Source organism: Ambystoma mexicanum, chromosome 6p, assembly GCF_040938575.1.
Source record: "Ambystoma mexicanum isolate Mex_15411 chromosome 6p, UKY_AmexF1_1, whole genome shotgun sequence".
NCBI lineage: Eukaryota > Metazoa > Chordata > Amphibia > Caudata > Ambystomatidae > Ambystoma > Ambystoma mexicanum.
In genome coordinates this window covers 818,888,587-818,915,586 of record NC_090935.1, presented here as the reverse complement: position 1 = coordinate 818,915,586, position 27,000 = coordinate 818,888,587, and the positions used below count along the sequence as shown (strand labels likewise).

General features: G+C 44.2%; 1 protein-coding gene across 1 annotated transcript in view; it reads left to right on the top strand.

Moving 5' to 3' along the window:
- Positions 1 to 27,000, top strand: part of SLCO4C1 (solute carrier organic anion transporter family member 4C1) — an 812,270-nt gene that overhangs the window by 387,837 nt on the left and 397,433 nt on the right. Inside the window, exon 5 of the mRNA XM_069625459.1 lies at positions 8,362 to 8,483. Coding sequence (XP_069481560.1) covers positions 8,362 to 8,483 — 122 coding nt within the window. The remainder of the gene's footprint in view (positions 1 to 8,361; positions 8,484 to 27,000) is intronic.

Below are 27,000 nucleotides of genomic sequence, written 5' to 3'. Positions count from 1 at the left end.
CAGGGCCCCCTGTGGACCTGGCCTGACCAACGCAGCCAGCTTGGTGGAGATCACATCCCTGCCACAGTCGGGAGTCAGAGGTCCAGCAGGGTGGACACCCCACCAACTGGAGACCAGCAGATGGAGGATGTGCCGGCATCATCGGGCAGGGCACATGGACAGCAGCAGCAGGCTCAAGGTGGGAGCGATGATGGCTTGGGGCCATCAACATCAGTGGGGCAGGCATCAGCCGCGGGGCAGGAGGACCCTGGAATGGAAGTGTCTTCTGTGTGGCAGCGGTTGGGCCAGCGGATAGATGCGGAGCGGCGGCGGGCAGAAGAGGCACGGCTCACCATGGTCAGGTCCGCGTTCTCCATGCGCAGGGCGTTGAGGCAGGCTGAGTGCCTCGAGGCAACTCGCAGGGAGTTGGAACAGGCCGTGACTGCATCCCTCCGAGACCTCGGGGAGATGCCCGCCTCCGGGACATCGACATGGAGTTCGATGATGCCTTGGCCTGGGACATCACAGAGTGAGCCGAAGGATTTGCCCGCCACCATTGTATATAGTTAGTTAGTGTTAGGTTTTCTTTTTGTTTTTATTTATTTTGGGGTGGTTGGACAATGCCCCACCTTTTTGTATATAGTTGTTCATTAAGTAGGGTTTTTTGTAGGTTTCCTTTCAATGGTTGGGTTCATGCACCCTGGATTTGTACTTTGTATATAGTTCTACACTGGATTTCACTTCTTTTTTTTTGCTCCATGGATCAATGGTTTTGTCTTGTTTTTTCACTTTGGATTTGTTTTGACAGATAGACACTTTGGACCCATGTGCTTTTGGATTCATTTGGATTCTGCTTTCACACATTTTTATTTAATATTTTGGACATGCAGCTTTTTCTTCATTATTTCCATTATTGTATGTTTCATTTCATTCCCTTGCTTTTGTGTTTAATACATTTTTATTTCATACTTCAATGTATGATATTCTCTCTTTGGTTTCATGGATGTCACGATGTGTGTTTTCTCTATCACATGCACCCATTGTGTGTGTGTGAGGGAAATGTGTTGATGTGCATACTTGCCATTTGGGATGTATCATGTGATGGGGATTTCAATGTGGGGTGGATGTAATACCTGGTTTTGTGTTTGGACTGGGGTGGCGTGGGGTGTGATTTGGGTGGCCATGAGGCCCATGATTGTGGTTCGTCATGACGTGTTGGGGGGGCATGAGTCGGGGCCTGCTGGCTGGTGCCTGTCACTGCTGGGTGGGTGAGTGGGAGGGGGGACATGAGTAGGGGCCTGCTGGCAGGTGTCTGTCACTACTGGGTGGGTGAGTGGGTGGGGGGACATGAGTTGGGGCCTGCTGGCTGGTGCCTGTCACTGCTGGGTGGGTGAGTGGATGGGGGACATGAGTCGGGGCCTGCTGGCAGGTGCCTGTCACTGCTGAGTGGGTGGGGGGACAAGAGTCGGGGCCTGCTGGCAGGTACCTGTCACTGCTGGGTGGGTGAGTGGGTGTGGGGACATGAGTCGGGGCCTTCTGGCAGGTGCCTGTCACTGCTGGGTGGGTGACTGGGTGGGGGGACATGAGTCGGGGCCTGCTGGCAGGTGCCTGTCACTGCTGGGTGGGTGGGGATGCAGGGGGACATGTGTCGGTGCTCACTTTTGCATGGTGACATGTGGGCTGGCTGGGGGCATGGCCAGGGTGGATGGGATGCTTGCGGGGCATGACCAGGGGTGCAGGGTAGTCCCCTGTGTTGTGGCTGCCTGCAGGGCCTGGGGAGTGGGGAGAGGGCACACCTGGGACGACACACACTGCCAATTTGCGTCGGGGCACCCCAGGAATACACGTACCCCTCATGCGGCAGCGAAAACACGTGTAAAACTCCCTGCGCACCCCCGAAATACACATACCCCGCTCGCACAAGGCCTATCGCATGGAAAAGTCACACGCACCCCTCAGAATACACGCACTCTGCTTGCCTATCACATGTGATACTTCACACACACCCCTCTGAATACACGTACCCCATTTGGCCAAGGCCTATCACGTGTAAAACGTACCGTGCACCCCCAGAATATACATACCCCTCCTGCGGCAGTGAAAACACGTGTGACACTCCCCGCGCACCCCTCTGAACACACGTAACCCACTCAGCCAAGGCCTATCGCATGTGATACTTCACACACCCCCGAAATACACGTACCCTGCTCGCACAAGGCCTATCGCGTGTGAAACATCCCGTGCACCCCTCAGAATACACGTACCCCACTCGCACAAGGCCTTTCACGTGTAAAATGTCCCGCGCACCCCTCAGAATACACGTACCTCGCTCGCACAAGGCCTATCGCGTGTGATACTTCATGCGCACCCCTCTGAATACACATACCCCGCTTGGCCAAGGCATATCGCGTGTAAAACCTTCTGCACACCCCCTGAATACATGTACCGCTCCCGCGCAGCGAAAATGCGTGTAAAACTCCCTGCGCACCCCTCAGAATACACGTACCCCGCTCGCACAAGGCCTATCGTGTGTGATACTTCACGCACACCCCTGAAATGCACGTACCCCGCTCGCACAAGGCCTATCACGTGCAAAATGTCCCGCGCACCCCTCTGAATACACGTACCCCGCTCACCAAAGGCCTATTGTGGGTGATACTCTCTGCGCACCCCTCTGAATACACGTACCCCACTCGCCCAAGGCCTATCGCGTGTGAAACTTCCCACGCACCCCCCAAATGCACTGTACCGGCCCTGTGAACTGGTGCAGGATTAGCGCGGCCCTTTGTGCTGCAACGGCGGATTTCGATGCCTTATCCTTGCGCAAGGGGCGTTCTTGGGGGCGTAACTGGCGCTGCAGGATGTTCTCTGCGCCAACGCTCAAAATATTGCTTTGATATTCCATGAATACGCAGTGCGCCAGAATGCTGTTTAGCGCACACGGCTGGCGCACAGTGGCGCACGCTACCTCTCTGCGCTGCTCGCGTGCGCTCCCTCTGCGCTGACATCTATGAATTACCCTGTAAATGTCAAAGCCCAGGCGCCCAGGAGACCTGGAGAGTCCAAAGGGTCACCTAGCACTTTGGTATGTTGAATATAGGGTGCTGACTAGTTTTTTGCTTCCGCTAGTGTTGTATACATATGTAAGGTATGGAGAATTTCACGGGTCGCAGATTGCCTTATAAATTAGTCATGAATATGACTGCTTACAGTTTCTTAGTGTCCTGTTTTCATGTCTGCCCTCAGTCCCATGTCTATGTCTTCTCCCAGTTATGAAACTTGGGGGCATAAATAGATTCAGAGTGAGGCACATGAAATAAAGAGAAGTCACATACTCTTCAGCTCTGTGTCTGTGTACCTGTTATCGATACTGCTTTATTGTTAATATTGTTCCTGAGGTACGACCCGTTAATACATAACACATGTCACATTGTGAGCTGGGCCGCATTCTCGCAGCGGATGCCGGCGGGCCTACATAAAAAGGTCTCACTCTGTGCTGGCAGTCCCGCCCACGCTCCTGCAAATCGATAGGAGCTTTCTCTGCCATGAATGAATAATGAAAGGGAGCGCTTGTGCTGAGCACCAGTCCCCCCCGGCCTATGCACTTCGCTGGGAAGCACACTACAAATAAAAGCAGTTGGATTCACCCGTGCCGGATGCATGGACTTTTTCCTCCTTATACAGTGCCTGCCTGCTCACATACTGCAGGTGGAGGCTTGAGGAACAGTGCAGCTATGATCACATCAGGACAGCTCAATCTGCAGGCCCAGTGGCGCTCAGGGGCCTAGAAAACACATGATCAAGACATCATCAACAAGGCCTGACATCAAACATCACTGTGAGTAAAAGCCTATAATACAGTGATCGTGGCCAATGTGAAGCCCCCAGCATCAATGCCACTCCTTTGACATTTTCCCCTGGTTTGCCAAGCAGTGGATGGAAGCCATAAGTCTTTGCAGCTACAGGTTGTACCACCATTTGACATTTCAGATACCAGCAGTCTTGCACAACTCTGGAACAGATGTTTAAAGGGGCTATATATCTATATTGGCACTAATGGGGTAAGAGAAGAACGTCGTCTGAGAGGAATGCTCATGCATTCGCTAGGACCAATAGTGCGAGACATTGTATTTGAGATGCCAGAGAATGCCACAGACACGTTCACAGGAATTATTGAATCATTAAACACCTATTTTGCTCTGCATAGGAACGTTGATTATGAGAGACACATATTTCAGAGTACCACTCAAGAGAAGGGTGAGACATTGAACACATTTGTGATGAGATTGTGACAGAGGGTCAAGTATTGTGATTTTGAACAATTTTCGATGGATGAAGCTCTGAAATCACAGTTAATTGCAGGTTGTGAGTCTGCAGAGTTCCGGAAAACATTACTGCACAAAACCAGGTCCTTAGAGGAAATTCTAATGCTCACAAGGGCTGACATGGCAATTTCCATGTAAGCAGAGTCCCTGGACGATAAACAAATATCACAGACAGTGGCTGCTGCCCCGATATGTCAGGTCCAAGTGACTGACAGATAGATCAACAAGGAACAACGCAAATGTTATTGTTATGGCTACAGTTTTCCTCATGTCGGCCCATGTCCAGCAATTGGTCATTCACGTTACGCCTGCAAAGAGCATTAAATATGTCCAGCGATCTGCAGACTGCAGAAGCTCTGGCAGGGGCACATATAGTCCAATGGCAGTCTCCCACTTCCAAGCAGAAGGACTCCCCAGACAGACACCATGAGTCTCTGTACAGGGCTAGGAGATAGACAGAAAAGAGAGATGAATACCTTAGAGCGTCCACTCCGGAGGACCCGAGAAGAAAGTCCATGCGACAAAAGATAAGGTACATAGTAGCTTCACCTTAACGTCACAATGATTTCTGACTCATCCTCGAGTGCTGATCTCAAGAGAGGATATGTTCATGTCTTAGGATATAGGACGGCATTAGAATATAGTCTGATGGTATTTCTCCAACTAAATGGAAGTACACAAGAATTCCTAATTGATATAGGTGCCACGGTTAACATGATAAATGAAGGCAAATACCTAGGGTTCAAACATAATACAAAGCTACAATCTCCTGACATTAACATATATCTCTATGGATCGAACACACCACTCAAATGTAAAGGGATGTTTGAAACAACCTGCCCATCCAAGAACAAATCTGCAAAGTTGTTTACTTAATTCGTGAAAGGTGAGGTGCCAGGAGGAAGCATCCTCAGCCTCAAATCAGCCATGCAAATGGCGCTTGTGCAAATATGTACCAAATTATGTCGGCGTACACCACAGATCCCAAATACATGATCATCAAGATGTTTCCCTCGCTGTTTACTGGACTAGGAAAAATAAGAGAGAAGCAAATTAAATTGCAGATTAACCCTGATGTTAAACCAGTCACACAGCATTATCGGGGAATCCCACTGAACATTAAAAAAAGTAGAAGACGAAATACAATCACTGTTAAACCAAGACATTATTGAACATGCAACAGGGCCCACTCCATGGGATTCTCCAATTGTCTCTGTGCCCAAAAAAGAACATGAAGGAAAAAATTTAATTTGCGTGGACATGCGCGCTCCAAAACTGGCTATTGAAAGAGAGCGACATCTATCTCCAAGAATGACAGATATAATGCATCTACTGCATGGATTGAAGGTGTTCTCAAAACTGGACCTAAACGAAGGGTACCACCAGTTAAAACTGCACCCTGAATCTCGTTATATCATCACCTTCATGACAAATTTGGGATAAATCAGGTATAAGAGGCTAAGCCTTGGAATCTCATCAGCAGCTGAACTCTTTCAGAATGAGATTCATCAAATCATCAGGCACATTCCCCAGTGCCTTAATTACAGTGATGATATTTTAATCTTTGGGTCCAAACAGGAGGCAAATGACAACACTCTGCATACCACTGAGAATGCTAACCCAACATTGAATGCAGCCAAGGGTGAATTCAGCAAATCTACATTGATGTTCTTTGGGCATATATTTTCAAGAGGTGGTCTACAGCCGGATGCTTCTAAGGTGCAATCTTTAATTGTCATGCCACTTCCCACGTTAACATCAGCAGTGCAATCATTTCTTGGAATGTCCATACTGCAAAAGATACATTCAGGACTCCTCACTGGCAAAGGACCAGAATTTGCATGGTCATCGGAGTGTGATGAAGCCTTCAGGGAGATAAAATTATGCATCTCTTCAGCCTCTTGCATGGCCTACTATGACCCTGATCTGGAAACAGAGCTGACTGTGGATGCAAGTCCAGTAGGCTTGGGAGCCATACTAGCTCAATTCAAGCCAGGCTCTTCCTCGCCAGACACATTGTTGCATATGCCAGTCGAAGTTGGTCATCCACTGGATGTGCCTACTCACAGCCCGAGAAAGAAAGTTTGGCTGTAGTGTGGGCATGTGAACATTATCACTTTTTCTTATATGAGAGGAAATGTACCATTATTATAGACCATCAGGCGCTCATAACGATATATATGGCAAGTCCAATGCCAAAATGCCTCCGCGGATTGCATGCTGGGGGGTTACAAGAGTAATGTTTAGACATTATACACCGGCCATGTTTGGGCTGCATACAAATGACAAATACATCTTAGTGGCTATTGACCAGATGTCTTGTTTTCCTGGGGTACATCTGGTCTCATCTACCGCTGCCCATGCAGTAACCCCAGCTTTAGACACAATGTTTGCTGACTATGGCATCCCTTCAACTGTAAAGTCAGACAATGGTCCACAATCTGGTATCCTTCTCACTGGCTATCCGGTTTTAAACAGCACTCTGAAGAAAATTCGACCAGTATGGAGATGGTTTCCAGTTGGCTTGCGAGTTGGTTGTTCCCACCAGCTCAAGGGAAGAAGTTGTCCTTGAAGGGCTTCTCTGTCGAGGGAGTTTCAGGCAATTCGGACCTACAGCATGGCTTTACCAGGCAAACCAACGGTCCAGGAGTTGCAGCAGTTGCCTTCCTCATCTTCGGTTCTTTCGTTCCAGTGGTCGACTCCACCTTCCAAGTCCCAGAGACCTGCTTTTAAACAGTATTCTCCCATTCATTCTAGCCTAGCTGTCACTCACCCAGCAGGGTGGCTGTCCTTGCTGGACAGTCAGCCAGCCAATCATGCCAAAGCGCATTCAGGTCTCCTAGGAGTCTAAACACAGTGGGTTACAGGCACCTCCATGACATCCTGTCCACCCCAGACACTCAGGCGCCAGAAGAGGGCTTCAGCACTGAAGCCCGCCAAAGGCCAACGAACAAAGGGACCAAACCTGGTTTGGCGCGCAGAGACATACACTAGAAGGACTTTTCCAAAAAGAAAAGGTAAAACAAGTCGAGCAGAGCCTGTTTTTACAGCGGGGGCTCAGAAACCATCTTGAAAAACATGGCTTTGGTGGATTTCAGCTACCGGAGCGTTTAAACGGGTCGCGTTCGAGGAAATCATGGTAATACCACTGCCACCAGCCTTCATGAGAGGAAAGGGTAGCTTTTGAGGGCTACATGAGTTTTCTAGGCATAGGGAACACTAGGTATTCTCTCCAGCACTCTGCTGTAAAGCAGTGTGTGCTGGGTCTACCAATTTAAAAAGACTAGCAAAGTCAATTTAACTTTACATTCTCTGGGAGACAGTAGTCAGTCACAGAGAAGGTATTTAAACCTTGGGAAGTCTAAAAGACATCCCTGTCACTGCACAGAGGGTGCTGTGCACACAAGAAAAAGATGATGCCTATGGAGTTGTCTAAAACTCCATATCCAAAGAACACAAAAGTAAAACACATTAAAATATATGAAAGGGTGGGAATAAAAGGCTCACACACTTTGCAGGTGAAAATTCAAATCCTAGAAATCCAGCAAAGTTGCTGGGGGTCTCAAAATGTAAGAGAAGTTAGCACATTTATGAGAATTCTTCCTAACACCTGTTTTCATCTCTGCCCTCTGCCCCATGTCTATTTCTTCTCCCAGTTATGAAACACGGGTATATGTCACATGGGAAGGAGGGGTGTAATTAGATCCAGAGTGAGGCACACGAAATAAAGAGAAGTCTTGTACTCCTCAGCTACGTGTCCATGTACTTATTACGGCTCCTGCTTTATTGTTAATATTGTTCCTAAGGTACATCCCGTTCCTACACAACAAGTTTGTTAATAAACAAAATTGCCCACTTAAATAACATAAACCCTGAACGTTGTTTGCACGTGTTGGTTGACGGTGCTTACTAGCTAAAGTGTACATGTGTTGCAAGCTTTGTAGGCCTTGGTGTTAAACTCCCTGTGGTAAGTGCTTCCTTAGATTGTGTGAAATACTATTAAAGAATATAACAAAATGTCTCGCATTCTAATGGCATCTCTTTTTTTGTTCTCTAGTTTTCATCTTACTTCCGATGACCCACAATGGCTTGGCGCTTGGTGGATAGGATTTGTTCTGTGCTGTTTTATGACTTGGATGTTAATACCTCCCTTTTCCTGCTTTCCCAAGCATTTGCCAGGTGAGTCTCTAATGTACTTACTTTTACTTACGTACCTCGCCCCTGCTCACAAGTGAGGATATGTCAAATAAGGTGACTGTGACTAAGTTACAGACATTAGATTGAATGCAATACTCATCATTTTATTGTGTGTACTGAGCAACTTCAAGAGGAAGCTTACTGAGCCCAAAGGATAACTGAACCCACATTTACCCTTGGCGGTGCTCCCATTAGCAATGTTTTGTGGGCTTCAAACATGATAAGTGAAGGACTAGTAGCAACATGACAAAAGTCAATAAGTGGAACACCCAAACCGTCAACTCAAGAAGCGGCAACACTTTGGTCACCCAGCCCTAAACAGTGAAAGGGAAGGCACTATTTCTAACCTATGAACATAAGCAATGCACATTTGTTTCCAAATTAAAGAAGCCATATTGGTGTTCCTCCCCTGGGTGAATGCTAAACACCACAAAGAGGCTATCACATTTTCCAAATTAATTTGTTGTTTCAATGTAAGGATACCCCTTTTTATGTCCAATGAACATGCACTGTAGCCCTCTAAATACAGACCATCTGTCACAAACACAGGAAACACAATCACTCTATCCAGTTTTAGCAAGGGGAAAACCGTGGGAAGATACCATGATCCTGGTCTTAGTACCAGCAGATCTGGTAGGATTTTCATATATAGAGGCCAGCATGATTGCCTGCTAAGTCACCCAACAGTCTCACAGATGAGAGTGCCACCAAAAATAAGAGAGATGATCTACATCAAAGGCAACTGCGGGTTCAGAAGGAGGCCCCTCTAGAGCATCCAGTACCAAACTAAGGTTCCAGGGAGGAACCAATGATGCCTTCCTCAAGGGGTTGCACAAGAAAAATCCTCCTAATGGCCTCAGTACTCACCCCACCAAAATTGACAAATCACTACCTGGTTGGGGAATCACCTTAATGGCTGCCACTGCCAACCCTTATGTAAAACCATCCAATTGCCCCAAGTCCAAAGGGAAGACCAATGATGTGAGTAGGCCTTAGAAGTAGCCTGTCTTCTAGATCTCTGTATAACCCTATACACCTGCTAAGTCACATCTATCTGTTGGAGGACTGCCTTTCAACCACTATAACCACTAGATACCATCTGACTGCTCCCAACATGGAAAACTGAGGGCACAGCAGGCTTGAAGGACAAATAGGAAGCATCAAGATCGAGGCTACCACCAACGGCTGCCCTACCAGGAACCAACATCTATTCAGCTAAAATGGATCCATGAGGATCATCCCCACCATGGAAGACATTATTTTCCCCACCACTCAGAGAATAAGCGATAAATAGAGGAATACACACAGCAGTCCTGATGGCCATGTTAATGTCAAATTGTCAACTCTACAGGCAACTGCATCTGTGTTCCTTGAACAGTAGTAGGAAAAAAATAGTTAAACCTGTCCACACGTAGTTCCTATAATGGAAATCCTGGAGAGAGGAACATGTGAATGGTTGATAGGCAAATGCCCATAGATGAATGCCCTGTACAGGTGATCCGCTTCCACAGTCGTAGTGCCTTTCATTAACCACTGCAGCCAACAACTTGGACTTTGTTCTGACCTGGTGATTAACATACATTTTCGGAGTGGTGTTGTCTGTTCTTATCATACATTTCTTCCTTTCAATATGAGGAGCAAAAGTCAGTCAGAATGAAATGTAATTCTCTGCAAATGGATGACTGATTGCTTTCTTGTTCTTTCCATTGCTTTTGAGTTTTCATGCTTCTCCACTTTGATCTCCATCAGATCAGGCTTCCATCTGAAATAATCACCTCCTGGCTCGTCATGCTCTGGCAAAATTCCTATTTCAGGATATTTGCAATGAGAGGCTTATTTGAGAAATTCCATATGATGAACACATTTTCAGACTCTGTTTATCTTCTCATGAGCTAGAATTGGAGATGCCACAAAAGTAAGCCAGTTGTCCAAAAGAGGGGTGAATGTGAATCACTTCCTGGTGTAGCTCACTGTCACTGGCACTACCAACTTAGAAAATATCATGGGGGCAGTTGTGAAGGCATAAGGAGCACTCAGTATTTATACAACTTCCAGACACTGCTATCCGGAGAAATCTCTGGAGACAGCAGTGAAACTAGAATTTGATTTCAAGCATTGTGCTGGCCCAAGTACAAGTATGTCATGTACATACCTTTCTTCTTCAACTGGATAATGTTCTGCAGTGTCTTCATCCTGAACCTTATTGTTTGAACACAGAGGTTCAGTGCCTTCACATTCAATATTGGGTAAAGTTCTTTGGGGACCAAGAATACAGAGAAGAAAAAGCCCTCTTCCTTCCTCCTCGGGGACCAGCTTGATCACTTGTTTCCATAATATTTATTTTACCATCAGATTCTAGGTGTCTCTCTTTAAATTTGAATTTAATCCCAAAGCCCATGTTTCCCAAGGCCTCTGGTAATGAAGGTAATACAATTTGCCAGCTCTGAATCATTTCCTTTGTTGGGGTATCTTCTGTCCAAAAACCTTGGCATAGCCATCTTCTCGGGATCATTCCATTCGCTCTTCAGAATTTTATGGGGGTGATCATAGGACCGGTATCTGAGACAGAGTAGGCGTGTCGCCATGACTTAAGCAGTCCTTCTCATCATGAGCACCCAAATATTCTTCTGATAAGTTGAGATGTTGCTAAACGTGCTCCAAAAGTAACTTCCTTTCTGGTGTGGATCTGCATCCACAGTAGCATCTGTTTCCATGTTGCCTGGGATTGTGCATTTGCTGTTCTCTTGTGAGGCTGCAGGTTGTGCTTTCTCTTTTGAGGAATCCTTATGTGATGTGAGCTCTCATGAGGCTAAGGATCCCCTCTCTGTGACTTTGATGGGACAAGCCCTCCTGACCTCTGCTTTTGTGGGTTGTAAAGCACTTATAATGGTTGTAACTACCACCCCCCCAAATGATGGTATGATCTTTATTTGCACTTCCCTAGTCCATTCACTTGAATCACCTTAAACAAGCATAGCTCACCTTTCACAGTCATTTCAGGGGTTGGGTGTGGCTGGAACCTCGAGAACTCCAGATCAAGATCTCTCTACCGGCATGATCATCACTTCATCCACTTCAATAGTTTCCCGGGTGGAAGATGAAGGCCCCCAGTTTCAGTGATGAAGCTCCTGTTATGTTGCCTCATTTCGCCTACTCCCATGTCATCTCCTTGCACAGCTCAGCACTCCCAGCCTTCTCTGACATGCCCTAAATGTTCTGCATCCTCCTTTATCTGATAGAGATATACACTGCTGTGGGTCTTGATGAATGCCCCCTTCCACCAGACCCCCGACGACCCCCGAAGATACAGGAAGAAAATGGCCCATGTCCCAATAATAGCTGATATGTTTTAATTGGGCCGGGTTACCGTATGTGGCCACATGACCCACTACCACTAAACTGAATTACACTAAGAAGAAAAAAACAGAGTGAGATCATTTTGCACATCTGGCACACTGGAGAAACTGGTGGTACCCTTTTACCATCACTTTTTCAGATCGAAGAGATTTTATTTCAGTTGGCAGCTGAAGTTGGGGGTGGAGCGGACTTAAAACCTCTGCCTGCTTTTTCTTCTCCCACTGAAAAATCTGCCTACATAACCACCAGCATGCACTGTTCATACTACAGTAATGAAATCGATTCCTATGAAATCTATTGTAAATGCTTTCCTTAATCATAAATTGCAGGATGCATTTACACTTTTTCAAACATGCAGTAGAGAATTAAGGTTTATCCTTTACTTTCTTTAAACAATGTAAAGGTTGGAATATGTGTTTATGTAAAGATTACAGTATGTATTGGCTCTTTCCTAAAAAGGAGAATTAATTCAAAACATATAGGTTTCATGACATGTTGAGCTGTTGTACAAGATTTCTCTAAACCATTATTAAATATGACCCCTAAGTAGGGAGCCTAAGACAAAAAAAGCTAATATGTCTGGCCCTGGATTGTATTAAGATGTTCCCTTTTGTGGTGGGACCACACACTTTGAGCACTTTGAGGTTGAGATATTTTTGTAGGCTGTTTTGACTTTTATATTTTTGTATCAGAAACTTTGAATACAATATTTGAATATATGTTTTGAATTAATTCTCCTTTTTAGGAAGGAGCCGATCCACATGCTGTAATCTTTACATAGTTTAAAGAGAGTCTTTTTGAGTTGGGGGAAAGGTGGTCCACGCGAGAAATCCTGAGATTTCCTTCAGTGTTCATATGTACCCTTTACTTTGCAGTTGTTTGAAAGTTTTAAAATTGCACAAAGGGGACATTTTGCATGGAAGTGCTATTAGAAATTGTCTGATCTTGCAATTTACCTTTCAAATTAAAGTAACTGCTATGAGGTTCTGCAAGAGGTACCACACCTTATTCTTCCGGTAAGGGAGAAGCCTCTCAGCAGGAGCAGTGCAGGCAAATAGTCAAAGTTATGTCTGGTCCAGCGGAAGCTTATCCTGAGTTATGAGGATGAGGACAATGGAGGTAACTAAGGGTAATAGGAATTGATCATAGACCATTATTTGTCTACTTGGCTATGACAAAAGGTCAATAACCTCACATAGTTTTGAAAAGCACTGGAAATTGCCCTGCAACAAGAAATGAGCCAATACCATTGGTTCAACCGTCTACATTGCATGGCCCACCTCCTGTGTTCAGTGCTTCAAGAGGGATGCAAAATCAAAAGGGGGCTCTAAGAAGGGGGCGTGACCATAATATTGATCGTGTCATTTCTACTGATGGGCATGGACTTGTGTGGCATCAACTGACCCAAACAGTACACCTTGAGACACTGTAAACATGTACTTTAGGTCACTCAGCATGGTCATAGATGGATTTCTTTGCATCAAGTCTGCAAATTGTTAACTCATTTCTCTGGGATTTGAAAATAACATCACTGTCATTTTATTTAAACAATTCAATCAATGACTAAATCACCCTTCATTCTGTAAATAAATAATCTATGCGAATGGTGAAGGGGATAAATAGACCAATCTTTTTTTCGTGGCTATCCACATAAAAGAGCATTTTAGGAACAGAAGAAAGACCACACATTTTACATTTGAAATATCTCTGTGATGGTGGTTAAACTAAGAAACCCTTCTTAGCATCTACTGCACACTTGGCTCTCTGTTTGTTTCATTTGCCACAACAGTCATCTTAACAGTAAAATGTCTGCAAAACACAAACAATATATATCCATTTGGACAATGGCCACTTAGAGATGTGAGGTTTGGGCTTTTCTTCTTGAGCAAAGGACAACATCCCCTTTCCCTAAATGCTTAACATAGCTTGTAAAGCAAACCCTCAGTCCACCTTGCTTAGTGAGAGTCTCTGCTATCTTAATGCAAATGCCAACTTGGGATCATATTTGCAGTTGTCCAAACTAATACTCTTTTATCTTACTGTGATATGGTCCTTCAATGTACAAACAGCCCCCATTCTATGGCAATATTCAGGCTATCTTTGACTGTATTAAGGTCAACAATCCATTTCTGTTCTATTTTTCTTAATTTTAAATTTCTGTCCCCCCTCTCGGGTGAGATCCAATGATTTGAATAATATACCAGTGGATATCCTCATGAGTATGTTTGGCTGAGTTAAAATGCGCCACAAGTATAAAAATTACAACAGAATTATAAAAACTGGATAATACAGCGCAATTATCAGATGATCCAGAATGATGTTAGCAATAATTCTAGTAATGATCGCACCTTCTGGACCGTCATTAATACATTAGAGGCTAGTCAATTAAAATGCAGATCAATCCCATCCCAGAATCTAAATAGTTCATTGTATACTGAATCTTTGAATCCCAAATGGGGTAATGCCCCTTTTTCTGATGAATGGGAATTGAACTTTACCTACGAAGATGTGCTGCTTGCAATAAAAAAGGCAAGTGATTCTCGAGCCCCTGGCCAGAATAGATTGACAAACTATATTTTGAAAGCCACTCCAGAGCTGTAGCACGCATACCATGTTGTATAACAGTATATTGATATTGATATTTTATTTCTATCGCGCTCGTACACAAGTGTTTCAGAGTGCGACAAGGCAAGGAGGGGGACAGGGGAGAACAAAACAGCGATCTTACTAGGCCCAGTGACATTGAGAACGCGCAAGTGCATGGGAGAGGGGGAGGGGAAAAGTGCATGGAAGGGGGAGAAGTGGAAAGTGCGAAGCAGAGGAGAAACAGATAAATAACAATACATAAATAATAAAGGCAACAAACAGTGGTAATGCAGCCAGCAATTTGCAAGTGCTAGGTTTAAGGCAGCAGACAGGGGAGGTCTGATAAGTGCAGGAAGAAAAAGGGGGGGCTTTATGGGTACAGATACAGACCCCAGTGCAAGGGGTGGTCCGGAGGCAATGCGGGAGGGTGGCAGGGTGTGCAGGTACCTGGGCCCGGAGGACAGAGGGTGGTCAGGTGCACAGTGCCAAGAGAGAACAGATCGGCAGGGGAGAGGGGTAGCGAAGGCAGAAGAAAAGAGGAAGGCTTTGAGGTGCTTCCGGAATGGAAGATGGTTCTCCTCAAGTTTTAGAGTGGCAGGGAGGCTGTTCCAGCGGGAGGCCCCAGCCAAAGACAGAGATCGACCCCCAGCTTGTTTCTTTGAAAAATGACTGACCCTGAGGGAGTTGGAGGTAGAGGAGCGAAGATCTCGAGAGGGAAGGTATTTACGGAGGGATAGCTGAAGGTATTTTGGACCCAGGTCCCAGAACACCTTGTCGACAATGCAGAGGGTTTTGAATTTAATCCTTGCAGCCACTGGGAGCCAATGGAGAGATTTCAGAGCTGGTGAGATACGATCCCAGGGCTTGAGGCCAAGGACAAGTCTTGCAGTCCTGTTCTGGATTAGTGTAATTATAATCTACCATCGCCAAGTGACCGTCTCATGGAAACTTTAATTTGTAGAATTAAATCGACTGAACCCACTAAATTATTGGCCTATCACAATTCTAGATGCAGAGTCAAAGATATTTTCTGCACTAGTTTTAAAAGAACTAGAATCCTGAGCTGTCGCTTCTGGCCACCCGAGTAGACATCAATCAGGGTTTAGAAGAAACATGAGCACATCCTTGAATCTAGCTATGTTAAACATCCTGCGCAATCAAGCTAATGGCCTTATATCCCAGAATATCTTCATTGGTCTTATCAATTTTTCTTCCACATTTGACATCGTAGTTGGGAGTAGACTGTGAGAGAAATTGTCATCCTGGTGATTGCTGTCAAACTTACTCAGTATTTGAATCTATCTTCATACTGACACGGTCTTCCAGGTGCGCCTTCACAGCAAGGGAACCTTATCAAAGCAAAATGATACATGCAGGGGGCTATGGTAGGGGTGTGTACTGGCCTCATGTCTGTTTAATTTGTAAATGTATGACCTGGGAACAGCCATTGAGGATGCTTCTTTGGCTTCTTCTAGATTGGGAAGTCGCTGAATACTTTGGCTTGCATATGTGGACAACATTGTATTATTAGATATTGCCAAAAAGTGGACTTCAAAGAATGCTTAAGGTCTTACAAGGTTATACAGAAATAAATAACCTGAAGATCTGAAGAGCAAAAACACAGGTTATGAGGCTCTCGGCTGGGAATAAGAAAGCTGGGTTTAAATTTTGTTTGGACAGTGAGCCCCTGGAAGTAACTAATTATTTTCCTTACTTAAGGTTCTCGATGCTTGGAGGGAGAAGCAAGGGAGCTAACACCACCATTCTTAGTGCCAAAAGGGACAAGTTTGTACTCAAAATGAGGAACATTCTACAGAAAGATGGTAGGTTTTCGCTTGTGCCAACTATCACATATTAAATAACTAAGGTAATAGCAAGCATCATTTACGGTATGGAGACAAATATGAATCTTGATTGCGGCACAAGGTGCTGAGGCAGCCCTAGGGTTTACCAGGGGTCGCCCTATTATTTAAACTTGGACTTATATCCTTAAAATGCAGAGTTTGCTGGAATGCCCTTCTTTTGCTGTGGAAAATAAGATTTCCTCATCAGGTTTCCATTTTTTGTGACTTGAATGGTCTTCTGTTAAAAAACAAGTGTGAATACCTGTGGAAGGGGTCCCACAAATGTGAGCTGATCTTGGAGGAAGTGAATTTTACTCCTGACTTGCCGGAGGTTAACGTGTACACTGTGAAACTGCAGTTTTGGGACATGGACTGGGTATCTACATGCTCAGAGCTTAGGAAATGTATGTTGATACGAGATGTAAAGTTTGAACATAAAAAACAGGGCATATTGCCTAAATATCTACAACAATTCCCTAATTACAGAGATAGAGCGTGATTGATGAGGTTCAGGATGTACTTGGTAAACACCAGGGAGATCCTGTTTACTGGCATAGGAAGGATTACCCCCAGCCCTCATGCACTTTTGTGACAACCCAGAGGTAAAGGAAACACTCAGGCAGATATTAAGTCTCTGTTCAGCTCTATGTGATGTTCTTACTCAGTATGCCGGTCAAGTGGCAAAGCGAGTAGAGCGCTTGCTTTGACATCCGTGCAGAGCTTGCTGACGCAGGTTTGAATCCCGGCGGGCCCAAACTCAGTCTTTCATCCTCCCGAGGTCGATAAATGAGCACCACATACCGTGGCTAATAATAAACAGTTCTCAGATACCTGAGGGTTTGTAGCGCTATATAAATGCCAAATTATTATTATTACTGCGGGGAAAGTTCAATAAAGGAATGTCTAGTTGGGAACCCAGCACCATTGGCAAGGCTGCTTTGAAGGGAGAACGGTTAGGTACATAATTTAGGTTTTAAGATTTCTAAACGTATTGGACTACTTGAAAAATCAGTTAGGTATGTAAATATTACCCTAGAAACCCGTATTAGTTTAATGAATTACCATGCTGACGATTTTAAGATTATTTTTATACATTATTAAAATAGAGATGAAACTGGTTGTTCCCCTCTTTTGTATATTTTTCTGTTTTACCCTTTTATTCTTTCAATAATATTAATGAATTATTAACTGTATGATAGACGTTAATTTTATCAGATATGATTTTATATTGTATTGATAAACGTTTGTCTTGTGAAAAATGTCTATGTTAAACCAATGCAGACAATTGAACAAATAGTCCAGATTTCTAAGCGCAGATGTAGATGTGAGTCTGGTGGCTGAGTGGTGTGTAATATGGTGGCATTTTGTCCTAATGTTGAGATGGGTGACTCAAGCAGCTCTGGAAGTAGCCATAATAAACTGTTGGAGGCTAAGCTCACAGTCAAAGTGGACTCTAAGAATTCAAGCCTTGGATGAAGTAGTGATGATGTCCGGGGGAAAAGAGATTGGCTATGTGAAGATGAGGTTAGCATTGAGGCAGACAGCAATATGATTTCTATTCTGGAGGAGTTAAGCATTAGGCAGCGCCAGGTCATCCAGTGATGTCTGGCTCTGAGGCGGCTGGTTATGTGTTGAGAGATGTCAGGGGTGAAGGACGGAAAGGAGAATAAGATCTGGGTGTCGATGGCAAATAGTGAAAACCATAGGATGAAATGCTGTTGCCCAAAGAGGTGGTGAAAAGAGTGAAGAGGAGTGTCCCAGAGACCTATCCTTGTAAGCATTATAGTGGATAGGTGACAGCATTATTTAGGGACTAAAGATGTGCTCACATGGAGCATACTTCCATTTTGACTTGTTGCAATCTCTTCAACAAGATATACCTTAGACAGGCAAATCAAGTGTTGGTATTGGCAAAATAGGTCTGGAGGTGTGCAGAAGCTGGCCACGGATGCTGACACAGGTGTATTCTGCATTGTTGAAAATGATAAAGCAGCTTTTTATTTTCAAACCAATGCAGGAATTAAGCAGTGTTCAGTTTCTCCATAACATTGCAGATCAACAGAGTTCTGAAATGTCCGGTAGTTGGCAATGATGTACGGGTTAAGGGATGGCTTGTTTAGAAGTGGGCTTTCAGTGACATGTTTTAATGTTGCAGAAAATAACCGTTATTCGTTAATGGTGATTGTTGAGTCTGGGGTTAGCAGTTTAAAAACAAGGCGGGATATAGAAGCGTGTCAAGGGCCCATAGCGAGCCCGAATGCCCTGCAGCTTTGCTTTATTTATTTATTTATTTATTGTTCGCTTGATAGGCGCTTATACAATAAGAATATACTGTTTCAAAGCATCCAAAGTGCAGGGAGAGAGGGAGGGTACATTACAACACAATATTAAGAGCTGAGAGGAAAAGGAAGTGGGACAAACCTACTATGCCTTGTGGGTATTCAGAATGTGCAAGTGTAGAAAGGAAGAGGGAAGAGGGGGTAAGTGCTGGGGAGTCCAAGCTAGTGGGAGAGCCATGGAGGAAGTGCTAGGAATGTTGAGTGCTGCACGGCCAGAGCCACAGGAGGTGTATGTGTGAGTGTCCAGAGAGGAGGGTGTGCAGATGCAAAGTGCTGTGGAAAGACAGGAGCTGGGTGTAATCCGTGTGGGAGGTCAAGGCCCTGAAGATGCATAAGGGCCAAGGACACCGGTTTAGCAACTGTGGGACTAGCAGAGGAGAGAAGGTGTGAAGGAGGAGGAAAAGATGAAAGTCTTAAGGAGCTTCCGAAATTTGGAAAGGTCCTGCTCACGGCGTAGTGGGAGGCTATTCCAAAGGAGGAAGCCCGCAGAGGAAAGTGAGCGACCCCCTGCCCTCTGTTTAGCAAAATACTTTACCCAAAAAGAGTAGGTGCCAAAGGAGCAAAGAGGTCTAGTGGGAGACTATTTTGTGAGATAGAGTTGAAGATAGTGTTGGCCCCAGGCCCAGACAGCCTTGTGGACGATGCAGAGGGATTTTAATTTATTCTGTGCAGCAACCCAGAGCCAGTGAAGACTTTTTAGAGCAGGAGAGATGCGGTCCCTGGGCTTAAAGCCAAGGATAGGTCTTGCTGCTCTATTCTGGATAAGCTGAAGAGGTCGCAGAGTAGAGGAAGAAAGATTCAGGAGAAGGCTATTACATTAGATGACATTAGACGAGAGCGGTCCAGAGTTGAGGAAACTAGCCACATGAAAAATTACCCTCACTGATGTAGAGAGGGGTTTATGGTCATAATACCGAATTTACTAATCTTTTTTGACGTTTCTTATTCATTCCCCCTAACCCCCCTTTTTTAAATTTTTTTTTTTACCAATTTTTTTTTATCCCAGACCCCAAAATAAATATATAATTAAAAAAAGAGAAATTCAACATTTTTTTTTTGAGATTTATTTTTCGACCTTTTTGTCATTCGAGATTATTTTTTCGATATTTTGAACGACCACTGTAGAGAGGAAGTCAAGAAAGTCATCAGGCCACAACATGTCTGGGGCCCCTGACCATGCTATAACTGGAGGCTGGTGTATTGACACTGTCAGTGAGCATTTGACACCAACTACTGCTGCTGCTGCATACACTGGATCTGTCCGAACTGTCCAAACTTATGCTGTCATGCTTATGCTGTCATGCAAGGCAGTTAGAAATTGCACAGCTTTACATATCACATTTGGTCACTCTGGGCTTGCAATGAGATTAATTTGTTTATACACAAGTGTTTCATAAATTCAGCAGTTTCAGCACATTTTATTTGGGGCAGAAGAGAAAGAGGAGTAGACTTTATCAAGTCGTGCTCTGCAAGAAGTATAAACAGATGATGCAGAGAGGAGGATATCAGAAATGTGAAGACATTGATGAACAAGAATATAGATTAGGCTCCATTCCCATGGGTATGGCTGCAATACAACTTTGTGGAAGACATCAATAATTCCAAGGACCAAAAACACACCTGTATAAACTCTTCAGCGTTTGCTTGACTCAGGTCCTTTTGCTCCGTACACAGGATGCCCTAACTTTATCATTCAGTGCTACAGCCATTTAAAGTACACAGAAGCAAGGACTCACTGCCCACGGATTTGTCTCACAAATGTTTGACCGGATGTTTTCCAAATACAACCATACGTTATACAGATTCGTCACACTTAAGGTCCACAGCATAATGCTTTAATATTCAGAAGCACTGGCCTTATTTCAGAATGTGTTTACCAAAAGAGAAATTCGTACTATAAGTTAGCAAAGATGCAACGCTAGAATATGGCAAATGGAACGATCGTCAAAAAGAAAAATGCCAATGCAAGTAGTCTATATAACCAGGCCCAGCTTTGAATAAGGGTTTCCTGAAGAAAGTACTGACTATTGGGAACTGAAACATGTCAAGACCAGTTGGGTTCTCCAAAGAACTAAATGGAAAGCTTGTTAAACAATGTTATTGTGTTTAGTGTACAGTTTTGTTATTTCAGTAATTGTGTCACTGAGTTAATGGTGTTGTAGTAATTGATTCACATAATGTATATATATTTATATATATATATTCACTAAAAGAAACTTTGTTTAACAGGACGTTATGGTTAAGTTGCGCTACTAAAAACCTATGAAATTCACTAAAAAAAACTTTGTTAAAGGGACGTTATGGTTCCAAGTAAAACCGAAAAACCCTTGAAATTCGCCAGTTATGGTAAGCTAAGCAACCATAACTCGCGCCACCACTGTGCACTGCTAAGACTAACACCCAGGACATCAAAGATGACATCACAAATGTCATTGATGACATCACTGATGACATCACATGTGCATTTATTTTTCGTGAACACTCTGTAGAAGGGATTCTTATTATAATGTTGACCAAAAAGATCATTGGAAGACATATCAAGTGCTATTTAGTGCATTAAGCAATGCATTGATATAAATAGCATATTATGAAATTCTATCCAGTATACTAAGCTACTCATGTAGAAACATAGGCATTGCGTGCAGCATACATGATGGAGGTGCAATATTAGTAATCTTGCCATGTTGAATAGTGAAATGATAACTGTTTTCTTATTAGAGTTTTGCCTACTGTGAAACATGTGATAAGTAGGTAATAAAACCCACTTACTACATAATTGCATTATTATAGACAAAACACAAAGAGACAACAACACATACAAATATGAGTATATACAAGGAAATTGAAGTAAGGAAAAAAGCAGCAGTAGTAGCAGAAAGTGTTCATAACCTAACTGACTACCTTTACGCAGAGAAATGATTGCTCTGTTTCAAAGCTGCTACTTACCCTATGCATATGTATCACATGATTTGACTGGACCCTAAGGGAATTACTGTAAGAACATACTTCAAGGATATGTCTACAAATATAGTACTTTTTCAATTTTTAATTCCTGACTGTTACTGAAGAAAACCATGCGGCCTAGATATGTCAGTAAAGGAAAAAAGGGGGAGCCAGACATGCAATGTCATCTTTGATGTCCTGGGTGTTAGTCTTAGCAGTGCACAGTGGTGGCGCAAGTTATGGTTGCTTAGCTTACCATAACTGGCGAATTTCAAGGGTTTTTCGGTTTTACTTGGAACCATAACGTCCCATTCACAAAGTTTTTTTTGTGAATTTCATAGGTTTTTAGTAGCGCAACTTAACCATAACGTCCTTTTAACAAAGTTTTTTCTACTGAAGTTCATAGGTTTCTAGTAGTGGCACGTACCCATAATGTAAACAAACATCTGACTTCATTACACACCTTCCGGAGAATGCCACATGATCATATGCTGGCGCACGGCATGGTGACGTGTCCGAGAACCCGAACACACTTAAGAATAAGATCTATGCCTCGTGGACAGTGTGGAACTACATTTTTTACTGATGTAGGAACTTGCAACTTCAACATTTCCCTTGCACAGCTCCAACACCTATTCGTACTCAGCCATAAACAATCTAGTACAGAGTACATGCTTTTAGCAAAAGTACTATTTATCTGAAAACGACATGAGCTAAGGCCATCCCTCCTCCCAAGAAACAGCACCACTGCTGTAGTGAAGGAAAATGAGAAACACTGCCCCTACCTTACAAATAACACATGCACAACATTTTCTCCCGTCCACTTACCCCCCCATATTAATGTTTGGTGCCTCTTTGCTCATCTCCGTCCGCAACTTTCGTTCTTAGCTGTCCTCCCAAAAAAAAGCCATCCGTAAACAAAATAAACGTTCCTTTAAGAACCACCTTTCACAGTTAAAAAATATAACTAAAACAAACGCATAGACTCCATCTACTTTATATTTCTCAGTAAAGTACATAGTCGCAATAAGATTTTCCAACATTTCTATTTGCAGTTTGTGTTATGCTAATGGGAATATTGTAGAGTTCATCCTCCGTACCAGGGACTGGAACGTTGAATAAAGGGCCAGCAGGCCAAGTTATCATCCCAATCGAAGCGAGAGTGCATAACGAGACCTCTGTATCACTACCCCCCTTCCACCCCTAAAATGGGGGATGAATGCCATTAACAATCTAGATTTCCAAAACAGTAACCCGTGCTACTAAAAAAGAGGATTTTTCGTCCTAAACCTGGACGCCTGTGGCGTCCCGGTTAGGGAAACAAAATCCTTTTCCAAGATGACCACCATAGAAAGGGAAGGCGGGTGTTCCATACAGGGCCCCTCTTCGCTTTCCATGGCAACCTGCAAAAAGTAAAAAGGAAACCCTGTTAACATATTACCACAAGCACCTTTTTCTTCCCTTTTAAATGTATCCTAATGTCGAACAACTTTACCACAAAGCCAGTCCCAGGTGGACATGTCCACTTTAATCCTATCTTTTCTCCTTTCTGATCATGCCCAGTAGCCACATTGTGCGGATCATGACCTTATACCATGACCCAGACATTCTGCCCACTCCCCATGGCTACAGCCTACCCCTCAGTCAGTAAAGGTATACCGCTATTTTTTGTAACTACATTATGACACAACACTCCCACATCTCCAACACTATGCTTTTCGATCATTGCCAATCAGCCTTACGCAAATTTACTGTAAATCCACCCACGTTTTTTTTTTTCAAAACTGTCAAAAGAATACACAAATAATTTGTCATATTAGGTGTGCACAAAATTCCTACAAACTTTGTAAAATCATTCGCAATCACTAGTCTTGTCCATTGCTGTATCTGCCTAACATAAATTGCCCTGACGTCACTAAATCATATGGGCGGCTCCTGACCGTCACATAACCAACCCTAATGATATTCTACACCTTTTTTGGATGATGTTCCTCTCCAGCGTAGCCAAATGTGCCCATAAGCACCTACGTGCCTTGACACAGAACCTAAAAATGAACACACAGCGACTTACAACGTAGCATGTTACATTTTGAAATAATAAACTGGTTTTTAAAAGAAAACATTAACACTTTACAATTTGTAAAGTACTTTTATTTCACAAAAAACTGTCCGAGACCATCGGACTATTCCCATGTTCAATTAAATTGTAACTTTGTTTCTTCGGTCGTCATCGAAAATGTTAATCGTGAGGCACACATTGTTCTTTTCACATACACACAGTATTCGTTTTTGATAAAGCAACCGCTTCGGTCGCACAGTGAATTCCAGGATATCGGCATGAACTTGAGCCGAGACCACCATAAAAGATGTTATGTTACTCCTAATTGCCACTGCAGCGTACGGGCAAATGGGTCCTGTGCGATCGTCCCACAAAACAGTCACGGTTAGGCAGCCGGTCACGAGTACGTGCATCTGGTGTGCGAAAAATCCATCACTTGGCATCTGGAATCCATGGCAATCGCAGTATGGCAGGATGTAGCTATTTGGAAAACATAACAGAAAATACATATGAATACCCAACCTTTAGCAAACAATTTCAAAAAAGACAAAAAGAACGTGGAAACTGATACACAAATCAATGTGGTCATACGTGACATTTTAAAGGTATATTAGCATTGATCATGGGTGAATCTAGTGATAGCCTACAAACGCCGAGAATCTGCACTCTCCATAACTAAAAAAAATATGACAACTACACAGAAAGATAATACTTCAGTTACATTGCTAAAATTAATGTTCAGATAATAAAAAATTAAATCTCGTTCCGGTGTACAGTCGTCAAAAGCAAACTTACACGATATTGACCATCTCCATTGTCTTCGTGAAACTCAGACAGCAATGTGCTTGCACCAAAGAATCTTCATGAACTGATATTACATGTGCTTTACAAACGTTTTGAATGCATAACCTTATAAAATGGTCTTTTTTGCAAACTTTCAATCCCTGCATTCTTACTAAATTTTCCCTTTCGCTGAAGGTCAAAAAACACTTGACCCTTATGGGTTCAGTCGGATGCGTGGGCCTACTAAGCTCGCAACCAAAAAAGCAAAGCAAGTGACCTTCACTCAGAATCCAAATACATTCTGACTTTGCAACAACATGTCTCAATGCATTCATGAGGACTGGTACTTCCATAGACTTGCAGACCTGCTGTTTCCATCAAACACTGCAGGTGGCTGCCTCAGAATTCAAACTCTAGGGCGCCAGTCTGACTGCAATATTATTTTAAATGCATTGTAACACAGATGCACTAATTCTTCGCCTGTGCTTTACGGACATTATATTTGCAACAACTTCCAATTTACCGTATGAATTTGGTGACAAAAAAACGCCACTTTTTGACTTCCTTCTGCCCCATTCCATCCAGCCTCATTAACACTCACCTTCCGAGACAGTATTTCATAAGTTTAACAAGTACAATGTTGTGTTGTTTTACATGTATTAGCGGCGATGGCCGCGTACACCAAAACATGAATGAAAGATGGCGGGCGCATCGAAACAATCTGATGCACTTCACGCTCTTCAACATCCAATCAGTGAACACGTCACATGTCCGCTGACATGACGCTACGGATTAGCCAAAAGGTATCTTGTCCGCGAAGCGAAAAGGGAAGTGTGACCGCGCAGCGGACATAGATATCACTAATTTCTTTAGACATATTTTTGGGTTGTTTTAAAGAAAACTACTGGACGGATTCTCACCAAATTTACAAAAGTACGCTTTCGGGATCAAGCTCCTGCCGCAAATTTGGTTAAAATTGTCCAGCGGTTTGGGCTGTAGGCTTGCGCAAACCCCCCCAATTCAGTCTATGGGAATAAAAGACGTTTTGAGACCCGCCCTATAACTTTCCCCCCCTGGACCAAACCTCACCTGCAAAGAATTCAGAGTGGACCATATACTTTTTTTGCAATGATATTTGTGATGTCATCTTTGATGTCCTGGGTGGTAGTCTTAGCAGTGCACAGTGGTGGCGCGAGTTATGGTTGCTTAGCTTACCATAACCGGCGAATTTCAGGGGGTGTTCGATTTTACTTGTAACCATAACGTCCCTTTAACAAAGTTTTTTCATTGAATTTCATAGGTTTTTATTAGTGCAACTTAACCATATTGTCCCTTTAACAAAGTTTTTTCATTGAATTTCATAGGTTTTTATTTAACACATTTTTTTTTACTGAATTTCATAGGTTTTTATTAGTGCAACTTAACCATAACGTCCTTTTCAATAGATGAAGACCACTAGCATCCTAGATCCTCAAAGTGGGAACCCGGGGTGGTAAAAAAAAGATTTTTCTTCCCAAACCGGTACGCCTGCGGCGTATCGGTGTAGGAAGGAAAATCTTTTACCAAGATGGCCACCATGGAAAGGGAAGGCAGGGTGTATAAAGAGAACACAACAGGGCATCAGCGGGGGGTGGGGGGAACAAGACTTAAACAAGGGGCACAATAGGAGGGGGGGACAAGAGGAAGACACTGGGCATGAACGGGTGGTGGTGGGAACAGCAGGAAGACACGGGGCATGAGCAGGGGGTGAGGGGAACAGGAGGAAGACACAGGGCATCAGTGGGGGTGGGGGGAACAAGAGGTCAACAAGGGGCATCATCGGAGGGGGGACAAGAGGAAGACACAGGGCATGAGCAGGGGGTGGAGGGAACAGGAGGACGACACGGGGCATGATTGGGTGTTGGGGGGAACAGGAGGAAGACACGGGGCATGAGCGGGGGTGGGGGGAACAGGAGGAAGACACGGGGCATGAGCGGGGTTGGGGGAACAGGAGGGAGACACGGGGCATGAGCGGGGGTGGGGTGAACAGAAGAGAGACACGGGGCATGAGCGGGGGTGGGGAGAACAGGAGAGAGACACGGGGCATGAGCGGGGGGTGGGGGGAACAGGAGAGAGACACGGGGCATGAGCAGGGGGTGGGGGGAACAGGAAGGAGACACAGGGCTTGAGCGGGGTGGGGGAACAGAAGGAAGACACGGGGCATCAGCAGGGGGTGGGGGGAACAAGAAGTCAACAAGGGGCATCATGGGGGACAAGAGGAAGACACGGGGCATGAGCGGGGGGGTAGGGGGAATGGGAGGGAGACACGGGTGTCACGCTCACCAAATTCCCACAGAGGCACAGGTCTGGCTTCGAGTGCTGATGCTTCTTCAATGGTGAAGCGCAGGACTCTGATGATGGACAGGAAGGGCCCCTCTACTCTGGCTTTTCTGGCTCGCAGGAATATTCCCCTGTGCGTGAAAAGGGAGTATTACCTACTGACGGAATAATGCTCAAGCCTCCCACTCCCTTCCAACCCTCCTCGATACCCTTCCACAATTCCCCGTGAAGTCTCACCTTAGGGTCTGGAAGGATGAGTTGTCCATCCT